General features: G+C 34.4%; 1 protein-coding gene across 8 annotated transcripts in view; it reads left to right on the top strand.

The window, feature by feature from the left end:
* Positions 1-24,317, top strand: part of AKAP9 (A-kinase anchoring protein 9) — a 125,259-nt gene that overhangs the window by 26,754 nt on the left and 74,188 nt on the right. For 7 of the 8 annotated variants that reach the window (XM_068404447.1, XM_068404451.1, XM_068404453.1 and 4 more), the window contains 7 exons: positions 1,138-1,392; positions 9,045-9,089; positions 16,605-16,658; positions 17,069-17,239; positions 19,716-19,871; positions 20,820-21,017; positions 21,856-24,303. In XM_068404447.1, the coding sequence (XP_068260548.1) occupies positions 1,138-1,392; positions 9,045-9,089; positions 16,605-16,658; positions 17,069-17,239; positions 19,716-19,871; positions 20,820-21,017; positions 21,856-24,303 (3,327 nt within the window). The remainder of the gene's footprint in view (positions 1-1,137; positions 1,393-9,044; positions 9,090-16,604; positions 16,659-17,068; positions 17,240-19,715; positions 19,872-20,819; positions 21,018-21,855; positions 24,304-24,317) is intronic. The other variant, XM_068404455.1, reaches the window with a different exon arrangement.

Below are 24,317 nucleotides of genomic sequence, written 5' to 3'. Positions count from 1 at the left end.
AGAGGTTGCATGGAAGCCTAGCTTTCTCGATTGGTGAATATCATGAGCAAACATGCTATCTTTTCTATAATTTTTTCTTAAAATTGCAGCAGATTTATAAAAAATACTTGATATTTGGGTATTAGTTGATGTAAGAAGTATTTAAAGCTTTAGGGTCTTTATTTGAATGCTTTATATTTACATTGGAGCTACATTTATAAAACATATTGTAGCACTTAATTAATGTTGGACTCTTCAATTGGAAAATAATTATTTTTGTTTCCAGATTTTGTTGGTAGGATTGGTTTAATTTTTAATTTCAATTGATAAAACCTGCCATGCTTGTTTTTCTTATTTGAACAGAAATTCTGTTCTTGTTAAGAAAAAAATATTTTAAATGGGTTTTCTTGTGTAAACCACTATAAAGTGATTAAAAGTGATAAGCTCTTCAAAAGGCAGTGTCTTACAGTATTTGAATGGCTTACATACTAATTGGTTTTTCAACTGTGTGCCTGGCTCACCTGTGACTTTTTGTTCATCAGCATGTTTTGCTACAAGGTAGTGTATCTTGTAATTTGCACACTTGTTTATTTTTAGACTATTCCCTTATTATGTATTTTGCTATTTCTTTATGATGTTTTCAGTAACTTGATCTGCTTTTTGAGTTCTAACATAAACTTTTTAAAAAACTTTATATGATACTTGCTGGAGGAAAGGTTTGCTTTTATCTGTTTCTGGTATAAAAATGAAAAGCAATTTCTGTAAATTAATTTTGAGGTATTTGTTACTATAAAATTGAAAAATGAGATCAGAGGTTAGTCCATTGCATATGTCCTTTATAATGACATTTGTACCTTTACCTTTGAATGTTTTGATTTCTAGATATCAGTCTGTAGAACAGTAACTTGCTAGTATGAAACTGAAAAGGAGTTAATGAATAGATTGTTGTTTTACATTTAAGATTTTTTTTAAAGCAAACTTTGTAAATGGAAAAATAATCTGAATGTGTCTCAGATATGCAGCATTAACTTCCAGATTGCTTTCAGTACTGATTAGTTTGAAGCTTTATGTAGAACAGCTGGTAAGCCTTTATAGAGGATGTCATTAGTAATAAAGAGGAAAACTTTCACCTTTAACAAGTTTTTGTCTTCTATACAGCTTGCCCAATTTAGGCAGCGGAAGGCGCAAAGTGATGGTCAGAATGGATCAAAGAAGCAGAAAAAGAAGAAGAAAATAGCAGACATCAAAGATGCAGAATCAATACAAGATGGGATTGATACTGATCGATCTCGAGGTGATGAAACATCCACGTGCAGCAGCCGAAGGGGAGCAGCTGCTACTGCTGACTTTGCTGTTATCAGGACTTTGCATAGTGGGGAAATTATCAAACACAGCCAGACTTACACTGTTGAGGTAAGTTTGTCTCAGGCTGTAACCGGTGACTTTTGGGGGAGAAAAATAGTCCATTAATTTTGAGAGTGAGAATAAAGGAATTTTATGAGACTTTGGATATTATTTCCTTGCCTCCTCTGTCTGTCCTTAATATGTGCAGAGGAGGTGCATTCTACCTGCCAGCTGGCATCGTGTTTTCTGTGGTAGTCAGTGTACTGTAGATTATGGAAAGTTCATTAGTACTGCTGTACTCCCTAAACAGGCAAAAATTGGTTTTGTTTTATTGCTTCATTTTGTGCATTTTTTTTATTAAAAATTTACGAATTGCAGTGGATTTTTGATCACTGAAGCTATGGCTACAGCAAAATGCAAAACCAAATATCTCTCTTGTATCCATAATGTAATTTGAGTCTTTCTGGTTAGTGAGGAGGAGGAATGAATTTAGAAAGCACTACTTAGAACTGGATGGCTTAAGAGAATGATAAACAGATACTGTACTTTTACTGCTTAATGAAATATAATCCTGATTGCTAGTGGCTGAAAGTACATGCTCCAGGAAGGTTGTAAGATGCTCTGTGTGATATACACTGGCAGTCCAGTTCAGTTCTGAGTGGACATGAATTAATGTAACGTTATTCCAGATACGAAGAACAAGAGATGCTGATGTTATTTACAGAATAGCTTATTCCATTTGTGAAAGCAGTGCCTCTAAAAGGACGAGTGGCATTCTGAACAAGCAAACGCAGAGTCCCAGCTCTGTGCATGTGAATGCAGTCTTTTCTGAGACATGTAGTACAGATGAAGGCTCTGTGTTTTGACTTGTCAGCCCTGTGCTAGGATAGGCCATTTGTAATTATTTTAGCTCCATTATCTCATTTCCAGCAGCTGAGAAGTAATAGAGAAATGACACTTTTTGAAAATTTCTTGCATTTGTGTTAAAAAAAAAAAAAAAAAAAAGAGGTTACTCTGGTGGAAGGGCAGACAGACTAAATCATACATGTGAATAAAAACTTGTAAAGTAATTGATCCATTTATTTTACAATTTTAAGCCTACAGTGTATCAGTACACTAGATATTTTGAACTTTATAGATACATGCCTTTAATATATAGCTTTCATAGTTAGAAAGCTCATGTTAGGGCTTCAAAACTGTAGTAACTCAATAAAGCTGTCTGTTCAACTCATAGCTTTTCCTGGCGAAGGTAATAAATTTTTTAAAGAGTATTTAATACCAGAATGACTGTTTTCATAGGTGAAGATGAGACTTTTTTACCTTCTAGGAAATGAGAAACGTGTACTTTATGAAATGCAGCAGGTTCTCTACAGGTAAGGCGAGAGGACTGCTAGGTCAGAGAGCTGTTTAGAGGGAATCACTTAAACTGTTGTTTTAACAATATTATAGACCACATAAATATGATAACTGTATGAAGAAACTTTCTTAACCAAATATATTTTGAAGCACATCATGATTGCATATTATGGATGGACTCTGCTGATGTCCTTGCTCTCAGTCAGGATAAATATCTCTACTACAGTTGGAGAAACAGGGTAAAGTGCAGAATCATAGAATAATTTAGGTTGGAAGGGACCTCCGAGGTCATCTAGTCCAATCCTGTGCTCAAAGCAGGTCTAATTAGATCAGGTTGGTCCTAGTAGCCTATGTTGACCTCTGAATGCTAACAGTACAAGAGGTAGATGAATTTAAAACTGGAAAAAATATCTATGCTGCAGTTGCTAAAGATTGCACACATAGATACATTCTTAAGATTGGGTATGATTTTTCTGATGTCTGCCTTATTCCCAAAACAGCTTATCTTATGTTGAAAAAAAAAATACAGAGATGCATAGGGTTTTTTGGTTTGTTGGGGTTTTTCTTGGTTTGGGTTTTTTTTAATGCAGCTTTAAAAGAATAAGCATAGTGATTAGTGTTTATTTGTAATTTGACTCTCCTGAATTACTCATGTCTTGGTGACTCCTAAACCAGTATTCACTTCCACGAAAAAAAAACTGCTCCCAATTGCGAGAGCGTTTTTCTTTGTAACATGTTGTCTGTGGCCTGCTTATTCATCTTAAATAAGTAGTTGGTATTTTGGAGTTGGAAGATGATTGCTAAAGTCTCTATCTGTGCAGTATTAATAGAAGAGGAAAAATTCTGAAATAGTTTCAATGAATCTCATAACTTCCTGTTTTTAGCCTTACAAGTGCAATGATTTGGACAGAGAGCCTGTATTACAGTAATTGGATTAGAGTTTGCTGAGTTGAAACGGCAGCCAATGTAATAGGCAGTTTCAGGCTAATCTCTGCAATGGACAATTACAGCTTCTTTGAGCTGTTTGCTTTTTCACCCAACTTTAAATCTTTACAGGCTGGGAGAGTAAGGCAAGATTATTGATGGCATTATGCAGGATTATTTTCTAGCTAAATCTTGATTCCACTTACTTATTTCATCTTTTACTGGAATTCATATTTAGAATTGTTCTTTCTGTACCACAAAATAGACTCAGAACATCTGACTATACTGCCTATCTATCTAAAAATCCTGACTGGGCTCTTTTGTGGTAGTTTTGTGGATAGAACTTTATCTCCCTGGAGTTTTTCTAGTGTGATTTTTTTTTAGTCCCCGGTGGAATTAGCATGTCCAAATACAAATAATAGAGAGTTCTCTTACTCAATATGAATAACAGAAGGTGAAATAGAGATACTCCTCTGACAGCTTATTCCCCATATGAAGTTAGAGGAGTTCCTTTTCACAGGGGGCAAGTCTGTTTAGAGAATTCAAAGTTATTTTTTGCAGTCATCCCTTTCCTTTTTTTTTTTCCCCTCTTTCTTCCTAAGGGTGGGTTCCTCCATCCCCCTGTAATCCCTCAAGTTACAAAAACTAATTGGAAGAATGGTGGAAGAACTATCATTGCTTTGTTCTGTCCTTATCCATTCCATTTTACCTTCTGTCTGAACTTATTTGTAATTTCTATAATGTTTTCCATCCTCTGTCAGAGGAACAGTTTATTTACAAGATTTCATTAGAGAAATGCCAGTTGGTATTTCTTGGTTAAAGTCTCAGGGTCTTAAATTGTTTCATGTTAAATGTTTTTTGTCTGGTCTCACAAAGAGAATAATATGTTGAGTTTCTAGTTGCCTTTGGTTTTTGTCTTTATTGTGTTGCACCCTGATATCTTTTGGTCTTGACATCCATAGTGGCCTTTTTCATATGGAAGTAAAAATAATCTAAAAGACACAGCGCAGGAAATGAATTGGATCAATTAAACTCTTGGTTTTAGGATTGCTTCTTTTTGTGAAAGCGACTTCCAGTGTAAATAATTGCTGAGATCACCTTATCTGAGAAGTCTTGAAATGATGCGTTGGAGCAGACTGCTTTGCAAGAATGTACTAATGCCAGGAAAGCAAAAGAAATTGACCTGTAAATTTACAGGCACAGTAAAATTGTCCTTGAGTCACCTGGATAGTAAAAGCTATTATACAAAGCTTCTTAGAAAAGAAAAGTTCAAAGTTCTGTGATGAAGAATACCTGTTAATTGACTAAGGTTGGATTAGTAACTCGTCTTTTGTTTTTCACAGGACAAATCCGTTTGGTAATAGTTTTAGAATAGCTTAACTGTTTACTCAAGTAGGCGACAAAGTTTATAGCTCCATGTTCATCGTTTAATTTCTATAACTTACTCCAGTTTGTTAGTGCCTGAGATTTGACAGGCAAGGAACAGAAACAGAGGAAGAAGGAGACACTGGGTAGGATTCTTAAGAAGAACTAAGGAAGAAAAGTGACAGAAATACAGAAACATAAGCAGTATGGAGAAACAGAGAGGATACCTCAGTGAGAAAAGGCGTAGGTGATGAATGTGGGTAAGGCATTCCTATGATAGGAGCATGAAAGCAAAGAGCAACCAAAGGCTTTGACTAGAGATATTCTGGGATATACAATAAGATGGAGGATTTGATAAAAGGATGGATAAATAAATGTAGTAAATATTAGCCCAGTCACTTCAGATAATCTAGCATCCCTTGAAAAATAGTTTGGAGAATGAAGGTGAACAAATGTTTGGAAATTATCTGTTCATTAGTAAAGTCAATGCCACAAGGGAAGATAATAGATTCTCAGCAGCATATGGTTGTCACTGAAGCCAGTCATCTTTCCATTCACTGTGTGGCCAAAAGATTGCCAGGATATCTTGCCAATTTTCTTTGATGCATAAGACAACCTCTGGTATGATGCCTTCCTTTCTCTCTGTAAATATTGATATATAATAGATTTACTGATGCAGAAATTACCTGTATTGAAGAATGATCTTTGCAGATCTAGGGAATATTTCATTTTAGATTAAACATTTATAAGGCCATATTACCAAATAATAGAAACCTAATTAAATACTTAGGTTACCTCTCTGTTGATGATGTTTTCTAACACACAAAATTTATACAGTGAGGAGTGGGGTACCTCACTGCAGATTATATTCAGATTTGGCAGTGGTTTATCTCCACTAAGATGTACTCTGTTTAAATCTGATTGTAGTCAGTTGGTTTGGGTCATAAATTACCAGGGAATACATTCCTTTGAATTCAGTGGATTTCAGATTAGGAACTAAGAAAGGCATGACGAGGCAATATATAAGAATAGCACTTCATAGTCAGAATGTTCTGCAAATATTAAAGACCCATAAAGTTCAGGATGACCTAAAGAGAGGGTTTCATGACTGGGATTTTCAGTTTACATTCTCTTTGCCTCCCTTCCTAGTCGCGGTCCTCTTAATTAGTCTTACTCAGGTTGCGATCATCTTTGGATCACTAGTGACCCCTGTGAAACTGGCCAAGCTAAAATAACTTGTTTTCGCATCTACTGCTGGCCAATACACGTTCAAGAATGAATCCGGAATTTTGTAGTTACGTTTTTGTAACAGTTTACACTGAGGTCATAAAAAAGTCAATGATTTACTTCAGGTGGAATTCTATTCCATGAATATTCAGTCTTGGTTCTAGTCCTTTAATACTCTCATCCATTGCAATTGGAGTAGTTTAGTACTGGATGTCCGTTCTTGCAAAACATTTTATTGTCACCTATGAAAGTTTTCTAAAGAAACATAAAAATCACTTTTCAGTTCTTGTGGCCAATTTCGTATGAGTTCTTTTGTGAATCCTGTGATACTGTTGGACATCCAGTGCCAAAGACCAAACAAGAATTGAAGCATACAGAATGGATGGGTTAATAATGGAAGGAACTGGATTTTGAAATAAGGTTGGTCAGGTCTTAGGAACAGAACATAGCTGCTTGGAGGACGAGATGAGTGCCCATAAAATGTTGACTAATTGTAATGTTATTGATTCTGACAGCAAAAGAATAGCATCAAGTCTTACAGAGTTGGAGTCTAATGTGTGAGCTCAAAGGATTTTTAACAGTTAACTTTTTAGCTGATTTTTAGCAGGGTTTGGATGAACCCCTTAGCACAGAAGAGAGATCCATTTAACTTGAGTTCGTTTGGCCATCTTTCTGTACTTATCTTCAATAAATCCCTTGGCAAGAGTACCTGGTCTTAACAGCCAAAAAACTATCTAGATGCAGGATTGAAGGAGAGATTTTAGAAAGATTATTTATGCTGTTAACAGGTATTGCACACCTAAACTGATGGAGCACTATGGGTTTTGATAATTTTTTAAAAATTATTTTAATTTTTTTTACTTTAGATTGGTATTCAGAAAGGACCAGCGATATATTAATTTTTTACAAATCTCATATCTGGCCAAACTACCATAAAAAAATTAGAGAATTATTTTCAGTAATTGCCTTCCTTTGAGAATTCATATTTTCTCACTCTAGCCTAAGCTTCAATCTACAAGTTCTTTGCCTTTTACTATGATTATCTACTAGTTTTGAGTTTATCCTAGGATCTAAACATTCATTTATCATCTTCTTTATGAACAGCCCCTTTTTTATATAATTCAAAAGCATTACAAAGAAAAACTATATAAGAAGTCAGACTACTTGTCCTTACTTTTTGCATGTTGGAGAAGTGCCTGTATTTCACGTACTATATACAGAACTTCAGGACTTGTTAGATCTAATTAAATACGTAAATTTTAGGAACACTTCTGAGCTTCTATAGGAATATTTCTAATATTTCTTTGTGAAGCCTTCTGAATTGGAACAAACCATGAAAAATTCTAGGATGATATGGCCATACATTTGTTATCTGTATTATGAAAATAAATAACAAGGTGGTTTTCTCTGATTTTATTCCTTCTAGAGGACTTTGTCCTAGACCAAGGACATAGACTACAGACAATATGTAAAATTTGTGTGTATGTGTGTACACATATATATATACAAATACACCTATAAGTATATATAATATGAATAAAAAATGTATTTATGGAAAAAAATAAATATTGTTAAGTACTAATTGTGTATTCCACAGCAGAAACACTTCTGTCACCCTATAGTTTTAAAACATAGTTTTGATTTCTGTTTCCATTCGTGGCTTATTTTTAAGGTGGACCTTTTTAGTTTTTAAAATCGTATACACTGTATAAATTTTAGCTTCACATTCATATTTCAAGTTAGTTTTGTGCACTCTGTACATAAAATAATACCCTTTTTTTAGGTTAATTACATTGTGGAGCTACGTATTGGATTCAAAGTATATAGAATCAATGATGTTGGGATTGTAAAAACTGCAGAGCTCCAGGTCTGAGTGGCAGGTTTATTTTTTAAAAAAAAATACAAAACAAAACACCATTGCCAGTTCCAAATTTTACTTATGTCTACTGATGCAAATCTGGCTATGTTCCTTTGAAAATAAGCCTGACAGAATTCAGTCTAAAATGGAGGCTGATTTCATGTGAGGCTGACTGATGTGTTAAGTGAATTTTGAAAAAGCCCTGTTATGACTCAAAATTACTTTTTCGAGTTCAAAAGAGTACTTACTTACTCCCCAGTAGTGCACCTTATATAGTTAATTTGAATATATTGCATATTTTCGTACTAACATCTTGATTCTCAAACCTGATACATTGTATGTAGTTCATCAAGATACTCTGTATTTAATTCAGGTGTCTTCCATGGCATGTTTGTGCTCAGTTTATTAAGGCTTTGTTCCTTTAATTGCTCTAATTCATTAGATCACAAGATTTAAGTCTTTATCCTTGTTCTTCCTGATCACTTTTCCTCGGTTTCCATGGAAGCTGAAGGAGAATATGAGTGTTTACTTTAAAATTCTAGTCAACATCAAAAGTCTTGCATGTATGAAAATGACATTCTATATATGATTATGTTCTTAAGTCAGCAAAGTTCCTAATTAGGCAAAATTGATCTATCAGAAGTCCTTTTCTTGGTACTCCTTATTTATTTAAAAAAAGCAAAAACCAAGAAATTATAAGTTACATTTCCACAATATTATTTTGTATCTGTAGATTGTATTTTCATTAGAAGATGTTATCATGTAGTTATAATGTTTCCATGATCATAGTTGAACAGCAAAGTAATTTTTTCTATTTTGAAGCTGGAATTTCAAGGAAATTAAGGTGGTCTTCACTATATATATTCTAATCAAATTCATGTGTACCTTAATATTTTTGAGTACAGTCTACATTCTCAGAAACAGATGGAAAATGTCTTGTTTAATATTTTTAGAGTGCCATCATTGTAAATATTTTAATGCTTTATTTTAGCTGGAAAGTGAAATTTCCACCACAGTAGAAGATTACAGTTCTGAGGTAAGGCTGAAGTAATGCTTTTCCTAACTTTTCTTTCAACTTTTTCTTTTACATGTTTACCACAATGCTCTGCATTATTTTTCAAAAAGACAAGGAAAGAAAGAGCAGACATGATATTACAGACAAAGCTGTTGCATGTCATTTCTGGTATGATTAACGTACCATTAAAGCAAGCATTATGTCAACTACATAATGGGATGGCTACTATAATCAATAATGCAGTAGATATATGAGCTGTTGTAACAATGTCATCATTACGGTTGTATTAATGCTTTGTGTTGCCATTGGAGTTGTGGCTGTGCATAATTTCTACTAATTTTCTGTGCGAAACTATTTAACAAGTTGATTACATTTTAATGAGTTCCAAAGCAGCCATTGCTCAGTGACTGGCTGGGCGTCAGTCTGCTGGTGGGAGGTGGTGAGTGATTGCCTTTGCATTGCTTGTTGTTTGGGTGTTTTGTTTTGTTTCACTCATTAAGCTGTCTTTATCTCAGCCCATGGGTTTTTTGCCCTTCCAATTCTCTCCTCCATCCCACTGGTGGGTGAGAGAGTGAGTGACTGTAGGGGGGGCTTAGCTGCTGGCCGAGGTCAACCCACCACGCATTGGCATTTACTACTCATCTCTGTCATGTCGAAGGATAGTAGCATATATGGAACTTTGGTCTTGCCAAATAAAACAGTTTGTTATGTTTGTAAAGAGTAAACTACCTCATGCATAAATGTGGGTCAAGAGCATGCTTGCCAGAAATAGCCATGGAATATCTGAGTACAGTAAATATAGTTTCTAGTTTAAAAAATTAGTTTTTCATGTCTCAATCACTTTCTGTAGTGACAATCTGAGTTTTGTTTTGCAGATCTTTGTGCTAAATGCTTCTGCAAAACACACCCCAGAATCTTAAGCTTGGCAACAAGTAAGAGGGGATGAAGTAATCAAATGAGTCTCTGTTGCTGAAGCAAATTTGGTGTAGAATACTTTGTTCCTTTCTTGATTTAGCCTTTTGTAAGAGAAGGTGACTGTGCCTTAGAATAACTATTTGTTCCATACTGGTATTATAGCTGCTTATTCTGAAGCCTAAGGAAATATACACGCCAGGCAATGTGTCCCTGACTTGTCACGCTGCATGATGCAAAAATAAAATCATTACTGTCGTGGGCAGTCTGGACGTGCACTGAAAACGGGAAGGACTTTTCTTTTCCAACTTAAATACTCTGTCTTCACTTGCTCCTTCTCCCAGCCTATTCTCTTGACCAACTCTGTGTCTGTTTTCTGTCCCCTAGTTTTTTGTAAATTATTCTCTTCTCTGTAATTGCTCTTGTCAATCTTTTCACCTTCCCTTACCCATCCCCTTTCTCCCCTTGCTTGATTTCGTAGCTCAGTCTTACAGGCTTTTCAGCCTGTTTCTATTCTTCCTTTTCCTTCCTCATTCATTCCGAAGCCCAGCTTCTTTCCCAGCCTTTCCAACTTCATCCAAGCATTGTTTTTCCTTCTTTCTTCTTTTAATATTTTTTTCTCCCTCTCTCTTGAAAACCTGTTCTCCTTTATTTCCTCTTCTTATGTTGGCATCCTCCTAATGTTCAGCTCAACTTGTCCTAGGTGAAAGCAGTAGTTTTTCTTTCCACCCTCTCTCATCAAATCCCAGTTGCGGTTTCCCCCATAGATATGATCTCAGCCTTTTTAGCTGAATTCTTTTCCTGTCCCTGTCTTCCTTAGATTGACGCTTTTTCTCCTACTTCTTGCTCCTGTCCTTGTTTATAAGCACCCTCACTTTCTTCTGGTGTGTTGGGAGAAGGCACTTGAGAGTACAGGGAAAACATTCCCTCACGTTTGTTATTGGCTACTTTCAAATACAGAATACTGAACCATATGGACCTTTGGCCTGGTCAGTTGTGATTGTTCTTGTGGCATGGTTTTTGTGATGCAAATTTAAAAAAAAATAATCTGACACTGGCACTTTTGGAATCAAAGATTCCAGTCCAGCTGCTGGGAAGTGCTGTAAATTAAAGAAAGAAAAAAATATTTTTATGGAGGGATAACTCCACCTGGGGGAAAAATGTCAGTTTAAAGATTCAGTATTTTTCATAGATAAAATGTGGTTTATTGTCCAAGGAATTAAAGTAGCAAAGAACAAAAAGAATCTGCATTTGCTTTATGTATGGTAAGATGATAGGGCAGTAGGTGCACACAGTTCGCCATTGAGAGCATAGCAAATACACTTTTGAACAACTGCTATGACCTTACTGCACCTTTTTAGAATATTGCATCACCATGGTATGTGATTACTATTAAATGGAATATGCAGTATGTGAAGAATGAACCCTTGAAAACAGTTCACAATGGCATTGATGTTCATGTATTTTTACAAGGGAGAGGTATTGCATATTGTAATGAAACAAGACTAGGAAATTTTGATCGCTTCTGAGGTTGTAGGAAGCACTGTTGAAGACTGATTGCAAAAGCACAAGAAAACACATCTTTGCACAAGGAGACAGAATACAGAAAAGATCTGGCATAATGCCTCATGATAATTGTGGGTATGTTCTGATTTTTAATGTTTTGGTTTTAGTATCAGTTGAATTCAAAACTCTCATTTAAAAATGAATTTTCACAACTGAACACGTAACTTTACCCTGCTTCATAGTATATTAGGGAGCAATTTTTCAGATACTAAAGATGATAGAATTACAGCCAGACTGCCCTCTGAATGTGCCTTTTAAAAAATTGCAACTTTCCTCAAAATTGCAACTTTCCTCAAAATTGCAACTTTCCTCAAAATTGCAGATTTCCTCAAAAATGCGTTGACAGATGCATTTTTAGGCACTTATTATTCTCATTCCTGCAAAAAAACTTTTTACCTCCCCTAGAGTTATTTTCTAAGACATAAGTAGGCAACAAAAAACTTGTGCATAGTAACATGATACTGGATCAGGTGAAGAACAAATTCAAGTGGTCAGAGTTGCTGTCTTAATAAGCTCTTTTTAATTCCAGTTTATTACAATTGGTTGGTATCTGCAGTGAGGAAACAACATGTTTAGGAACGTGTATATTTTAGGAACTAAATTTTCATTGTGTTTCATGTCAGCTGTAATGTTACTTTTATTATTAAAAGTTCTACTTACATTCATGGCCACCCTGTAAATAAAGCAATCTGAAGCCTTTTCAGTTGACGAAGATAAGAATAAGTTAAATTTTGTCTATAACATCATAATTATGCAGTTGTATGAAATCTTGAGCTTACCTTTTTTTCAGATACATGATCTCCTTTTCAGAATGCTAAGAAACCACACATTTGTAGAAACATAAACCTGTTGATTCATATTTTCCCTCATTGTTTAGAACATCTGTATTCTTTTTACTGTTTTTTGTCAGAAATTAAGTTGAAATCAAGGCTGTCATGCTTCAAAGTGAAATAGGTCAAAAATAATTTGTTGTAGTTGGTAAAATAAGTCAGATGTTTTTAATTCTTCAGCCCCTTCTCTTGAGGAATTGGATAAAATTCAGTGATAAGTATTTCCCTCTTTAGGAGACTTATCAGACACACAATTACAAGCCAATACGGTTGTCTAAGCAAAGTTGAAGGAACGAGTGAATGTTTATATAAGAATTCTTGTCTTGAAGGAATTTTATTGTAAATAGAGCCTCTTGTTCAGTTTTGTTCTGCCACCTCTCTAAATACCTACACTGAAAAGTAGTAGCCAAACTGAAGACTGATAAATCCTTCATAGGACCAGCTTGCCTTTTTTAACAAGTTATTCAGTTTGAGCAAGAATAGCACCTACCTGCATAGTTTTAAATTAAATTATAATGGTGATTAGCTATTTAAGGTTAGGGTCTAAAGTCAGAACTAAGGGAAGTTAAGTTTGTTTTTTTTTAAGAATTTTTGGGGTTTTTATAACTGTGTAAGGTAAAGTTGCCCTCATCTATTTTCCATATGCCTCAATTTTATGGTATAACTGAAAGACTGTTCCACCTGATTTTTTTTTTTCTTTCCTCTATTGATGCTCTTCCCAATTTGCAAAGTGTACCTCTGAAAAGATGGTTAATATGAAGTCTACAAAGTTCTTTTTTTTTTTTGAATGTTAATGAAATTCTATACCTCAACTTTAACCACTACGTAAAGAAATGTTCTGTGGCTTACTATTAATATACAGAAAAATATATTATGCCATCATCTCTTAAAAAGCCATCAATTGTTATCCTTCAGAAGTTATTAACCTTAGTTATATTGTATGAATGTAATTATTTTCATCACAAACTGAAAATGGTTTTCGTTTATGGAGTGTAAAAAAAAAAAAACCCTGAAATTCATTGTCCCAAGTTGCCCTAATTGCTAATTTTAGCTAAGTTTCGTATAGACATTTGTGACATAACTAAAAATTGAAGAGAGGCTAAGAACATTAACAAGCAGTGTTGGAGGCCTAAGTATTAATTTTTGTGAAGGAATCAGATGTCCAAAATATAAAATAAAAGAGGGGAGAGAAAAATGAAAATGCGAGGTAAAAACGTTGATCCATTCCAAATACTTCTGTATGTTTCTACTACCAAATCAAAGCACTTTTTTAATCAGAAGTCTGCTTGCCTGTCTGTAATAGGTTATATTATTTTCATGCATTAAAGTATTTTCTACATTTTTCAGGGATTGAACAGTATGTATTGATTTATGCTGAGCACAAATATGCTATTTATAAAGGGAAATTTCTGTAGTACTGGCATTAATGTTATAAGTAGTTACACATTATATATTATTACTGCTATTTCTGAGGTACAATTTCAGGTCTTCCAAGGTCTAAGGAACATGATAAGGGGTACAGTGATTTCCTGAATGTAACCCTGACCTCTGGTGGCAGTTGTCCTGAATCGCTGCCCTGATTCGGTGGTGGAAGTTGATTTTCCTTGTGTTTTTCTGGAAGAAGATTCCTTTCTTTTATCTTAAGCATATGTATTTACTGATGCAGTATAAATTACACCTTTATTTTTAGCCAATAGACTACAACTTATATTTTACTTTATATTGGTAATACTATTTCTGTGAATTAGTTTGAAAATACAAGCAAGGGAGAAAAATCAGACATAATGTCCTTTGAGGGCCTTCCATAACTTCACTTGTTTCATGTCTTTTGTTCACCAAAACAGCTGTTCCTGGGTAGCTAATGCATTGTAAAATTGAATTTTTTTCTTACTTTGCTTTTATTTGTTTATGCAGTTGTATCCAGAGCTTTTGTTACTCCTTGCTTCCATTATCTTAAAATGCTATGTGGTTTGATTGTTTCTTTAAATGTTTAATTGTTTGCTGGGGTATGTAACTAAGCGCATCATAAGGCATTAAGGCATAAGGGCATTTCAGCGTTAAAGGTGAACTGCAAAGCTTTGAAAGAAGAAATTATAAGAATCTGCATCAGTAGTATTTATGGGCTTGCAGAAGATTTCTATATGGGTAAACCACTGGGGCCATGAGAACACAGAAGTCCAATAGGCCTTGTGTAGGCCTCTGCTAACACTGAAGTTGGTATCTGGACTACAGTTCTCATATATTGCAGATGAGTGAAAAATTACTTTTAAATTAAGATATTTTGAAGCTGATAACTCAGCCCCAACTGTCTGTCTGCTCTGACACAGCAGAGTTTCTGTCATGGCGGACATTGCCACGCTGCTCGTGGGGCTCCCATTGGCACAGCACCCTGCTGCTGTGCTCTGGCTGCTTTTTCCGTAGATTACAGCACAATTTGTTGTCTTGTCATGTTTCAACTTACGCTTTTCCAGAAGGCATAAGGCATTCTAAAGGAGAAGGTATCAGACGAGAAACAGCACGGACCACTGCGTTACTGTGGTTCACTTCTGTGATGTCTAAGAGCTAGGCTGCTGTGAAATGAGGTGGGATTTCTGAAGTTCCAGGAAGTTGTTTTGAATGTGTATAGCAACAATCCTTTTTATAAGTAGAAATTTCAACTGCTAAGGAGTCTGGAGTGTCTAATGAGATAAGACTTTTATGTCTTTCCTAGTAGCTCTTGTAATAAAGCATCTAAGAGTCTTTGATTGTTGCACGCAGAAATGATTCACAGGAAGAAAAGCGTGTCCACTGTGGTAGATTACAAGAATCGTACACTACAGCTTTATCAATTAAACCTAAATAAAATCGGAGTTAAAAAAAGGAGAATAAGTGTTTCATAGTAGAGTTTCTATTAAACTACTAGTGTTATTAATCTGGGACATGCACCAAAATCAGAATAAAGACATTGGTGCCAGGCGCTGTGTAGACACTTGTATGTGTGAATGTAGAGTGAACATCTGGCAATACACAAATGATGTGCAGTGCCTCTATGAGTTGCCTGCACTGCTGTTTGCTTCAATTTTCTTTATTCTTTCTAAAATAAGATAGTAAACTCTCTGTGGTGTCTTCCTTTTTACTGAGGAAGTCAGGAATTGAAAGGGCATTGTGTCAGCTCTGCAAATTCTTCTCTAATGCAGGTTTATTCCTTCTCTTAATACAAACCCGGTGACTATATTGATCCTATTTACAACAGTGTACTTATTGATTTGCTCAGGCATGATAGTCCTATGTTAATAAGCCCTGATCTAGACTATGGCAGGTGTCTGAGCAGTATAGCTTCTTTTTTGATATAAACATAGTATTTGGGTCTGAAATACTATGATGCCTTTCCATGTCTAGTACCATTATTTTTGTTTCAGGCTCTGATGTAATAAACAGGTCTGAGGGGAAATACAGCTGTTCTTGCTTTCTCATTTTAAAACATTGATCTGCTGTTTTAAAAGCCTACCTGTCTGTTACGGTAACTCACAAGTACACAGAATATATTTTTCATTTGGATTTTTTTTTTAAACTGCTACTTTGGCTTGTGCTTGCCTTTTGGAGATTCATCGTTATTGGTTTGAATGGTCTGTAGAACCAAAATTCTCATAGAAGATGAAAGGGGTTGCAGTGTTAGGTGAGTGAAAGAGTGTGTTTTTCAAATGTCTTATGTTAAATGTATAATTTCTGCTCTTTTTCAATTTTAAGAAATTCCTTCAAATTGAGGGTGAGAGTCTATGATACTGCCTTGCATCCACTATCGAGAGATTGATGACTTTCAGAAAGAGTAAATCTTGGGTGTATAAATATATTTTAGAAAGCATAACTATGTTTAATAATATATAGAAATGTTAAACATATAATTTAAAATGCAATAGCACTGCATTTTAATAATTTAAAGTATAAAGCTTTGCATTGACCTTTAAATCTGAATTCCTTTGTTTTCTCTAGATGTTTACATTTGTAATATGGTTTTTGTTTTTAGACAGTAGTATCTATTTTTGCAATTTTGGATGTTTTTCCTGTTACCTATGCTTACTTTGATGCAATTTACTGTATATAAAGGTATTTTTTATTTCAAATGAAGTAAATTTTTGTAGCATAAAAATTCCCATGGGTCTGCAGAAATCGCATAAGATTCAAATGAATGGAAAATAGAAATCAAGGTTTATTTTAAATAATAATGTATTTAGAAATTGTCTTTATACAGGTAAATGGTTGCAGTTTTGTGACAAGAACAGCTATACCTGCAGACTTAATCAGGGTACAGTATTGCAAATTGAATTGTAATACTAACGGTGAATACTAAAAACCACAGTTTGTTTTGAACAAAAACTATGTTGCTGACTAATAGTTTATTTTGCATGCCATGCTCTGCATCTACATTGTTTGTTATATATTAATATAGTGTATCGTTAAACTTGAAATGCAAAACAATTTACTAGTTCTATGAAGGCTAAGATTATAAAGCAGAATTTGCAGAGATGTTTTATGTTAGTGCTTTTGAGGTGTGAATTATACTAACAAAGGAGGTTACCATGGCAATAAGATCTTTGATGCTGTATTCTGTGTTAATGTTCTAAGGTGGCATTTGATCCAGAATTTGATATTTGAGTTTACTTACTGTGATAAAAGCATAAAAAATGGCATGTTAAGGAACTTGGATTGATTTAGGAAGAAGAATTTGGAGTTGGAGAGATTTGTTCTGAGCATGGAATGCAGCACTCTCACATGCAGCTAGAGGTGATGGAGAATGAATTGGCTGGGAAACAACAAGAGATTGAAGAGCTAAACAGAGAGCTAGAAGAAATGAGGGCAGCATGTGGTACAGAAGGATTGCAACAGGTATAATTACCTTATGTTGCTTTCTACTTGCTACTCGATTACATGCAAAAATGGAGAGCATCACCTGAGAGTTCATGCTTAATGGCAGCTGTTCAGAATGCAGTCAGTGTGTGATATAGAATTATGGATAATTTCTTTCAATCACATACCATGCATTCTGTTTCTTTGAATGGCATTTCCATTGTGTGTCCTTTTTCTATGTATTTTGTGACTAAAATTCCAGTCTTCTTTGCAGTGACTTTCTTCAAATCAGGAATGGAAAGACATTTTTCTTCAAGAAAACCCTAATTCTTCTCTAGTTGTGAAAAGACTGCATTTCTTTAATACCTTCCTGTTCCTCCAAGATCAAAAAAACTCAGGTTTTACTTCCAAAGGAATGATATAACTGAGTTGATCCTTGAACCGAAAAGGTATTTGTATGTCAGACTTCACAGTCTGAAATACAAGGCAACTGTGTCAGAATGTTTTAATAAACATCTAGTGACTTGGGATTACAGGGAAGTATTTCTTACTTCAGAAATACCACTGGAATTTAAAGTTAGGTTTTAAAGTAAATAATAGTAAATACTTATTATTCCAGTTTAAGTAAGTCGTGCAGTGCACTGAAGTCAGTGCTTTGTCATGCTTCGTGTCTTACTTCTCAATCCAAATTAAAAGAGATGTCACATCATTGTGTTTTCTATTTTTTGCGAAGTACTGTAGAATACCAAAATTGTTCTAATATTCAGTCATTTTCATCTTCATTATTATTGCACAATTATAATTTTTTTCTGCTTTCATTTGTATTTTATCCGTGAAAATGGATGTCATGTCTTCCACCATACTAGAGTGATCTTTAAATGGTTGCCCTGGAGGAGGTGGTTTATCATTCCTTTGTCTGTTGGTGAATCTCTGGTGTTACATTTTAAGTCAAACTTAGCTTCTAATTACTGTGTCTTGTATCTGTTGTGCTAGACATAATAGCACATAATTATAGCATAATAAAGAACATAAGCATAATTTTAGTTTCTCACAATTGTGACTACTGTTATTTTTAAAAAAAAAGAGGTGAAAGTGAAAATGTTTGCATTTTTTAAATGGCTATGATTACTATTTTTAAAATAAACTAAAAATAAATTAAAACAAAACAGGCTGTGGTACGTTAATATTTTAATAGTTGTAGCATATTTTTGTGTGGTAGCGGTACAGCGTGTAATATCTCAGTTGAGAAATGCATATGGTTTATTTTTCAATAAAAAGAATTGTAAAAGGGGAGTGCAGAAGAGATGTGTGTTTTAGTTCTGCCTCTTTGTTAAAGAAAGAGATTGAATTAAAAAAAATTAAAAATTATCATATAACAGTGTGTGGATTGGAACAGACAGATTTAGTTATTCAGTTTCATTGAATAGATGCAAGAGGAAGGGTATGACACACTTGAGAGTCTGATCTGTTCCTAATTTTCTCCATTGGAACAAACATCTAGTATTTCCACTAGATCCATGCTTCTAAAGTAGTTCCCTGCAGTGCTCTGAAGAGAACTTTAAAAGATTTCCTCAAATTCTTTGCATAGTTTGGCTTGTTTAAGGGGCTTCTGTTTTTTATGTCCTCTAAATCAGCAAGCTTTATCTGGAAGCATTATAATTTTACTTAAAGACTCAGCACTGTAAACAAAACAGTTACAGAAGGTGACTGATAGTGTAAGAAATATGCAATACATAGAGATGACGCTTGCACTAGCCTTGAATGAGTTCAAATTGACAAAATTACTTTAAAGTGAATAACATATCTTTTTATATAATTGCACAAGAAAATAGTCCCAATTAATATTGTAGAATTTCTGACTGCCTGAGTGTAATCCTACAAAAAAAAAAACACTTGCTAAGGATTTTTTTCTGTACTTTTATAATTTCTTCATCATTATAAATTACAAAAGATTCATCTATTAAATACATTGTATCAGTTTTGCAGCTTGAGCTGCTTTTCTTATGTAGTTATGAATAATTTCTTTGGGTTCAAAATGTAAGATACTGCATAGTATATATTATATCTTAGTATGATGAATGCAATTTCTTGCACTTTCACTGAGAGATGATATAACTTGCATTTATTGTAGGAAAAGTGTGTGTACATGGGTAGTTGTACAAAATTGCTGAAACACTATAAGTAGATACTCTGGCTTCCTTTATGATGGTTTGTTTATGTGGCCATGCTTTTTAATTTAAAAGCAAGTTATATATTTAACTAATTAACCTTCTCAAAGGTTCAGATTTTGTTCTTTGATAAATATATTTTATGGAGAGGCCATATATTGTTAAATGAGGGGAAAAAAATCTGTTTCTGAAATATTTACAGAACATAACATAAACCAGTAAGTCTGTGTGACATCTTTTAAATGTAGAGGTTAGGGATAATGTATTCCTACTTAACTAGAATAAGCTAGTATTTGTTTTGTCTGGGGCTTTGATGTGCACTAAGAGTTTAAATTTATCTTTCATAGCTGCAAGAATTTGAAGCTGCTATCAAAAAAAGAGATGACATCATCACTCAGCTCACTACTAACCTACAGCAGGCACGGAAAGAAAAGGATGAAACTATGAGGGAGTTCTTAGAGCTTACTGAACAAAGTCAAAAACTGCAGATTCAGTTTCAGCATGTAAGTTACAGCGCTACCAGTATTTATTTGGGTTTGAAAATTGGTATCACTTTGGAGGGTCCATAAATGGCTACTTCCTGCAGAAACACAAGATTTTTTGTGCATTTTTGTAGAATTGGTCCCTTAGTATAGATGAGCAGTCACTTCACTGGTCCTGCATTATAGTACCTGGTTTATTGTACTAATTCACTATAAGATAATAAAGATTAGTCTGTTTTGTTCCCTAGTATATGGTGATAGCTTCTGATAAAAACTGGATAATGGCAGTTATCTTAGGGAAAAACACTTGTGTAATTAGTTCTCAGAGCTTTGGACTGAAATCCAACCTGTTCCCTTTGAAATCAAAACAGACAGCAATCAGCTTTGGTGGGCCACCATTTCATGCTCCATTCCTTCCTATATTTTGGGGTAAAACTTGCCTGTTGTGGTGTTATTAGAAGGTAATTTTAATAACAAAGTTAAGTTTCAGAGAAACATTTCTTCTAAAAAGCGCTGGTGGTCGAGGTGCTGTGGACACTGTTAATCTGCATGACTACAGCTTACAGTATTGCAGTTGAATATTGTAGTATTTTGTGCTGTTTAAGCACTTTATATAGCTTTTTTTGAGCTTCAGGTGGATTATATTCTGAAGCCTGAGGTTTTATTATTAAGAATCTGGTTTTGGGGAGAGGAATTACAACGAGTTTATTTTACTACTTAGAAATGTTTCTGAGACACTACTGTCCTGTATTAGCTCACCATAAACCAATTTAATATTAAATATTTTTTATTGATTGGCCATCCTAAAAGAATGAGGATATTTCAGTTCCTCCTAAAAGAACTAATAAAATTTTGCAGTAGTCTTTGGGCTTGTGATGTGGAAGAAGAAAATAAAGATCACTCTTTCTGTAGTGCAAGCTGATTCTGAAAAACTTGATATATTTTAGGTTTTATTTTTTAACATTCAAGTTGCAGGCAAGTGAAGCCCTAAGGAACACCAGCCATAGTTGCACAGCTGCTGATTTATTGCAAGCCAAGCAACAGATACTTTCACATCAGCAACAGCTAGAAGAAAAAGAATGTCTGCTGAAGAATTATCAAAAAAAGAATGAAGAATTTGAAGTGCAGATCACATGTCTTCAAGACAAAATCACAACGTATGAAAAGGTATGTTTCTTACTAGAACGATCTTTTTTGCTGATCTCTTTTCATGATTTTGTAGTTCCTTTGAAATTTAAGGGCCAAAGCACAGATTACAAGTGTGCTGCATAGAATGCATACAAAGGTTTTAAGTTTTTAAGACTGCTTCTGTTAATTAACATGTAATATGTGTATAATTTAAAACTGAAATTTTAACATCAGTATTATGTATCATGTTTTTTAAAATTGCAGAAACATTTACAACGAATGATGGACCTATGCTGTATATTAGAATGCCTTCGTTAAATGACATAATTTTGTTAGGAAAAAAAAATTAAAAATAACCAGCTTGAATGATCTTTTCTGTCTTAAGGAAAGAATGAATTCCTTTCTTCATGTACTTTTTTTTATTATCCTTCATGGAAAACATCTTAAAGATACCTAAAAAAATGAAATGTCATTAAAAGGGACAAGAGACAAATCTTTCAGTAGATTGTATGAAGTATTTTTTTTTAAGTATCAGAGCACAACTGGAAAAATAGAAGTGGTTTTTTCTTTTTTCTTTTTCTGTTTTTTTCCCTTCTTTTTTTTTCTTTTTTTCTTCTTTTTCCTTCTTTTTTTTTTTTCTTTTTTTTAGGGAATGGGAGGGGGATGCAGGGGGTGAGGGAGGCAAGGATTGTCACTTATTCCAACAGTACAGAAAACCTCCAAATGAGGTCAACAAATAATTTATATTTAGTTTTTATAAATGATCACTAGCCTTCTAAAGAAAGGCATTGCGTTTAAATAGCAAAGTCTATAAACGTTCTTATATGTTCAGATAATGAACTAAAAATAAGAACATGGTTTTGCTCATTTTTTAAAGGAAAAATGCAAAACTGGGGGAGAAGATTTGAGTAAACTACAAGAAAAAGAAGCATTAGCTGAAGAGCTGGAAGCAAAACTTGGAGAAGAAGAAAAAAATTCATTTCAACTTAAGGAAGAGTTATCAGATGTCAGTAAATTACTTGAAGAATTGAAAGAACAGATTTCACTAAAGAACCTGGAGATAAGTAATATGACAGTTGAACTTACCACCTACAAACAGAAAGAAAGACAATGTTCTGATGAAATAAAACAACTAATGGGAACTGTGGAAGAATTGCAGAAACGATGTTATAAAGACAGCCAGTCTGAAGCTGACATTGTGCAAAGAATGGAATTAGAAACACAAAGGAGACTGGCACAACTTCAGGCTGAATTAGATGAAATGCACGGCCAGCAGATTGTACAAATGAAGCAAGAATTAATTAAGCAACATGCAATGGAAATAGAACAGCATCTTTTGCAACAAAAAGTAGAATTGGAGAAAACTTCAAGTCTATGTTTGAATGAGAATTTTAATAAAGATCAAATGCATTTAATGAATATTAAAATTAATGAATTGAATGTGAAATTGCAAGATGCTGATAATGAAAGGGAAAAAATGAAGCAAGAATTGTTACAACAGATGGAAGTCATTTCAGCAGAGAAGTCTCTTCAACAAACTAAAATTGAAGATCTTTTCCAAGAACTGAATTTTTCAAGAGATCAGGTTCAAAGAGCCAAACAAACTATAGTGGGTATGGAATGCAGATTAAATGAAGCTGAAAAGTACCAGTTTGTGATTGAAGATTTAAAAACTCAGCTGGCTTCTGCCTCTGAATTTAGGAAGGAATTGGAATTAAAACATGAGGCAGAAGTCACAAATTACAAAATAAAACTTGAAATGCTAGAAAGGGAGAAGGATGCGGTTTTGGACAGGATGGCAGAATCTCAAGAAGCAGAATTAGAGAGACTGAGAACAAAGCTTCTATTTAGTCATGAAGAGGAACTTTCCAGACTTAAAGAAGACTTACAAAAAGAGCACATGGTAAACATGGAAAGCCTTAAAGATAACTTGAATATGCACCATAAACAGCAGTTAGATGAGGTACAAAATGAAATGAGTCAAAAGATAGAAGCCATGCGGCATGAAAAGGACAACTTAATCACAAAGCAAAATCAGTTGATACTAGAGATTTCAAACCTAAAAGATTTACAGCAGTCTATTGTAAATTCTAAATCTGAAGAAATGACACTTCAAATCCATGAGCTGCAGAAGGAGATTGAAGTGCTTAGGCGAGAGGAAAAAGAAAAAGGTACCCTTGAACAAGAAATTCAAGAGCTGCAGCTTAAAACTGAGTTGATGCAGGAACAAATGAGGGAAAGAGAAGATAGCCTTCAAAAAAAGTGTTCAGAACTTGAAACACAAAATAACCTTCTTAAGGGGGAAAACAAAACTCTGGAAGAGAAATTTAAAAGTATGTTGGTAAGCTCTGAAGAAAATGTCATTTTTAACAACAGTGTTAGCTCTAAGTCAGAAATTTTGGACTTGCAAAAACGAGTAGAAAAGCTGATTACTGAAAATGAGCAACTTAAAAACCAAAACTATCAACTCCAAGAAGATACTTTAAGGCAGAAGAATACCTTTTCATTTACTGAGAAAAAACTTGAAGCTAATTATAAAGAGCTGCAGAAAGAATGTGCAAGTCTTCTGAAGGCAAAAACTGAGTTAGAAGAGAACAGGAATAAGCAGGAAGCTGAATATAAAAGCAAACTCAAAGCTTTGAATGAAAAACTTCACCACTTGCAAAGCAATAGACCAGTTTTATTTAAAACTAAAACTTCTGGTTTTGAAGGGAGTAAAGAAATAAAGGTGTCCAGAGAAGGCACATTTGAGGCTGGAGAAGTTGTTGAGAAAGATGCGACAGAACTTACGGAAAAGCTTGAGGTTACCCAGCGTGAGAAACTGGAATTATCTCTGAGACTTTCCGATCTCTCTGAACAGTTGAAGTCAAAGCATAGTGAAATTTGTCATTTAAATGAAAAAGTTAAATCCTTAAAAGATGAGAAAGAACGAGTTCTAGCAAAATGTAAAGAACTAGAAGCCATAATTAGCTGTGCTCAGAGAGGAAATAGTAGTAGTAATGACCCTAAGACAAAACGTTCTAAAGGAAAAGCTCTAAAGACTGCTGCTCCAGCATCTGAAAGTAGAAACAAAACCCCTGGTCCAAAGAATAAAGTTGATGAAGGAGTAAACGTAAGAGGAAATCTAGGTTTGGGTAAAGATGTCGTTCATGAGGTAACAAAAAGAAAGGAAGTTCAGCAAATGTTGAAACCAGAACAGCAGTCTCCTGCAGAACATTTGCATGGGGTGACAGACAGGCTGACAGATGAAACATCGTTAATAGCCATTACACAGAGTGAAAATAATAATCTTCAGCAGCAAGTGGATGCCTTAAAATCAGAACAGGTATGTTACATAAA

The sequence above is a fragment of the Nyctibius grandis genome, chromosome 7, assembly GCF_013368605.1.
Source record: "Nyctibius grandis isolate bNycGra1 chromosome 7, bNycGra1.pri, whole genome shotgun sequence".
Classification (NCBI taxonomy): Eukaryota; Metazoa; Chordata; class Aves; order Nyctibiiformes; family Nyctibiidae; genus Nyctibius; species Nyctibius grandis.
This window is presented reverse-complemented; position numbering and strand designations above follow the sequence as displayed.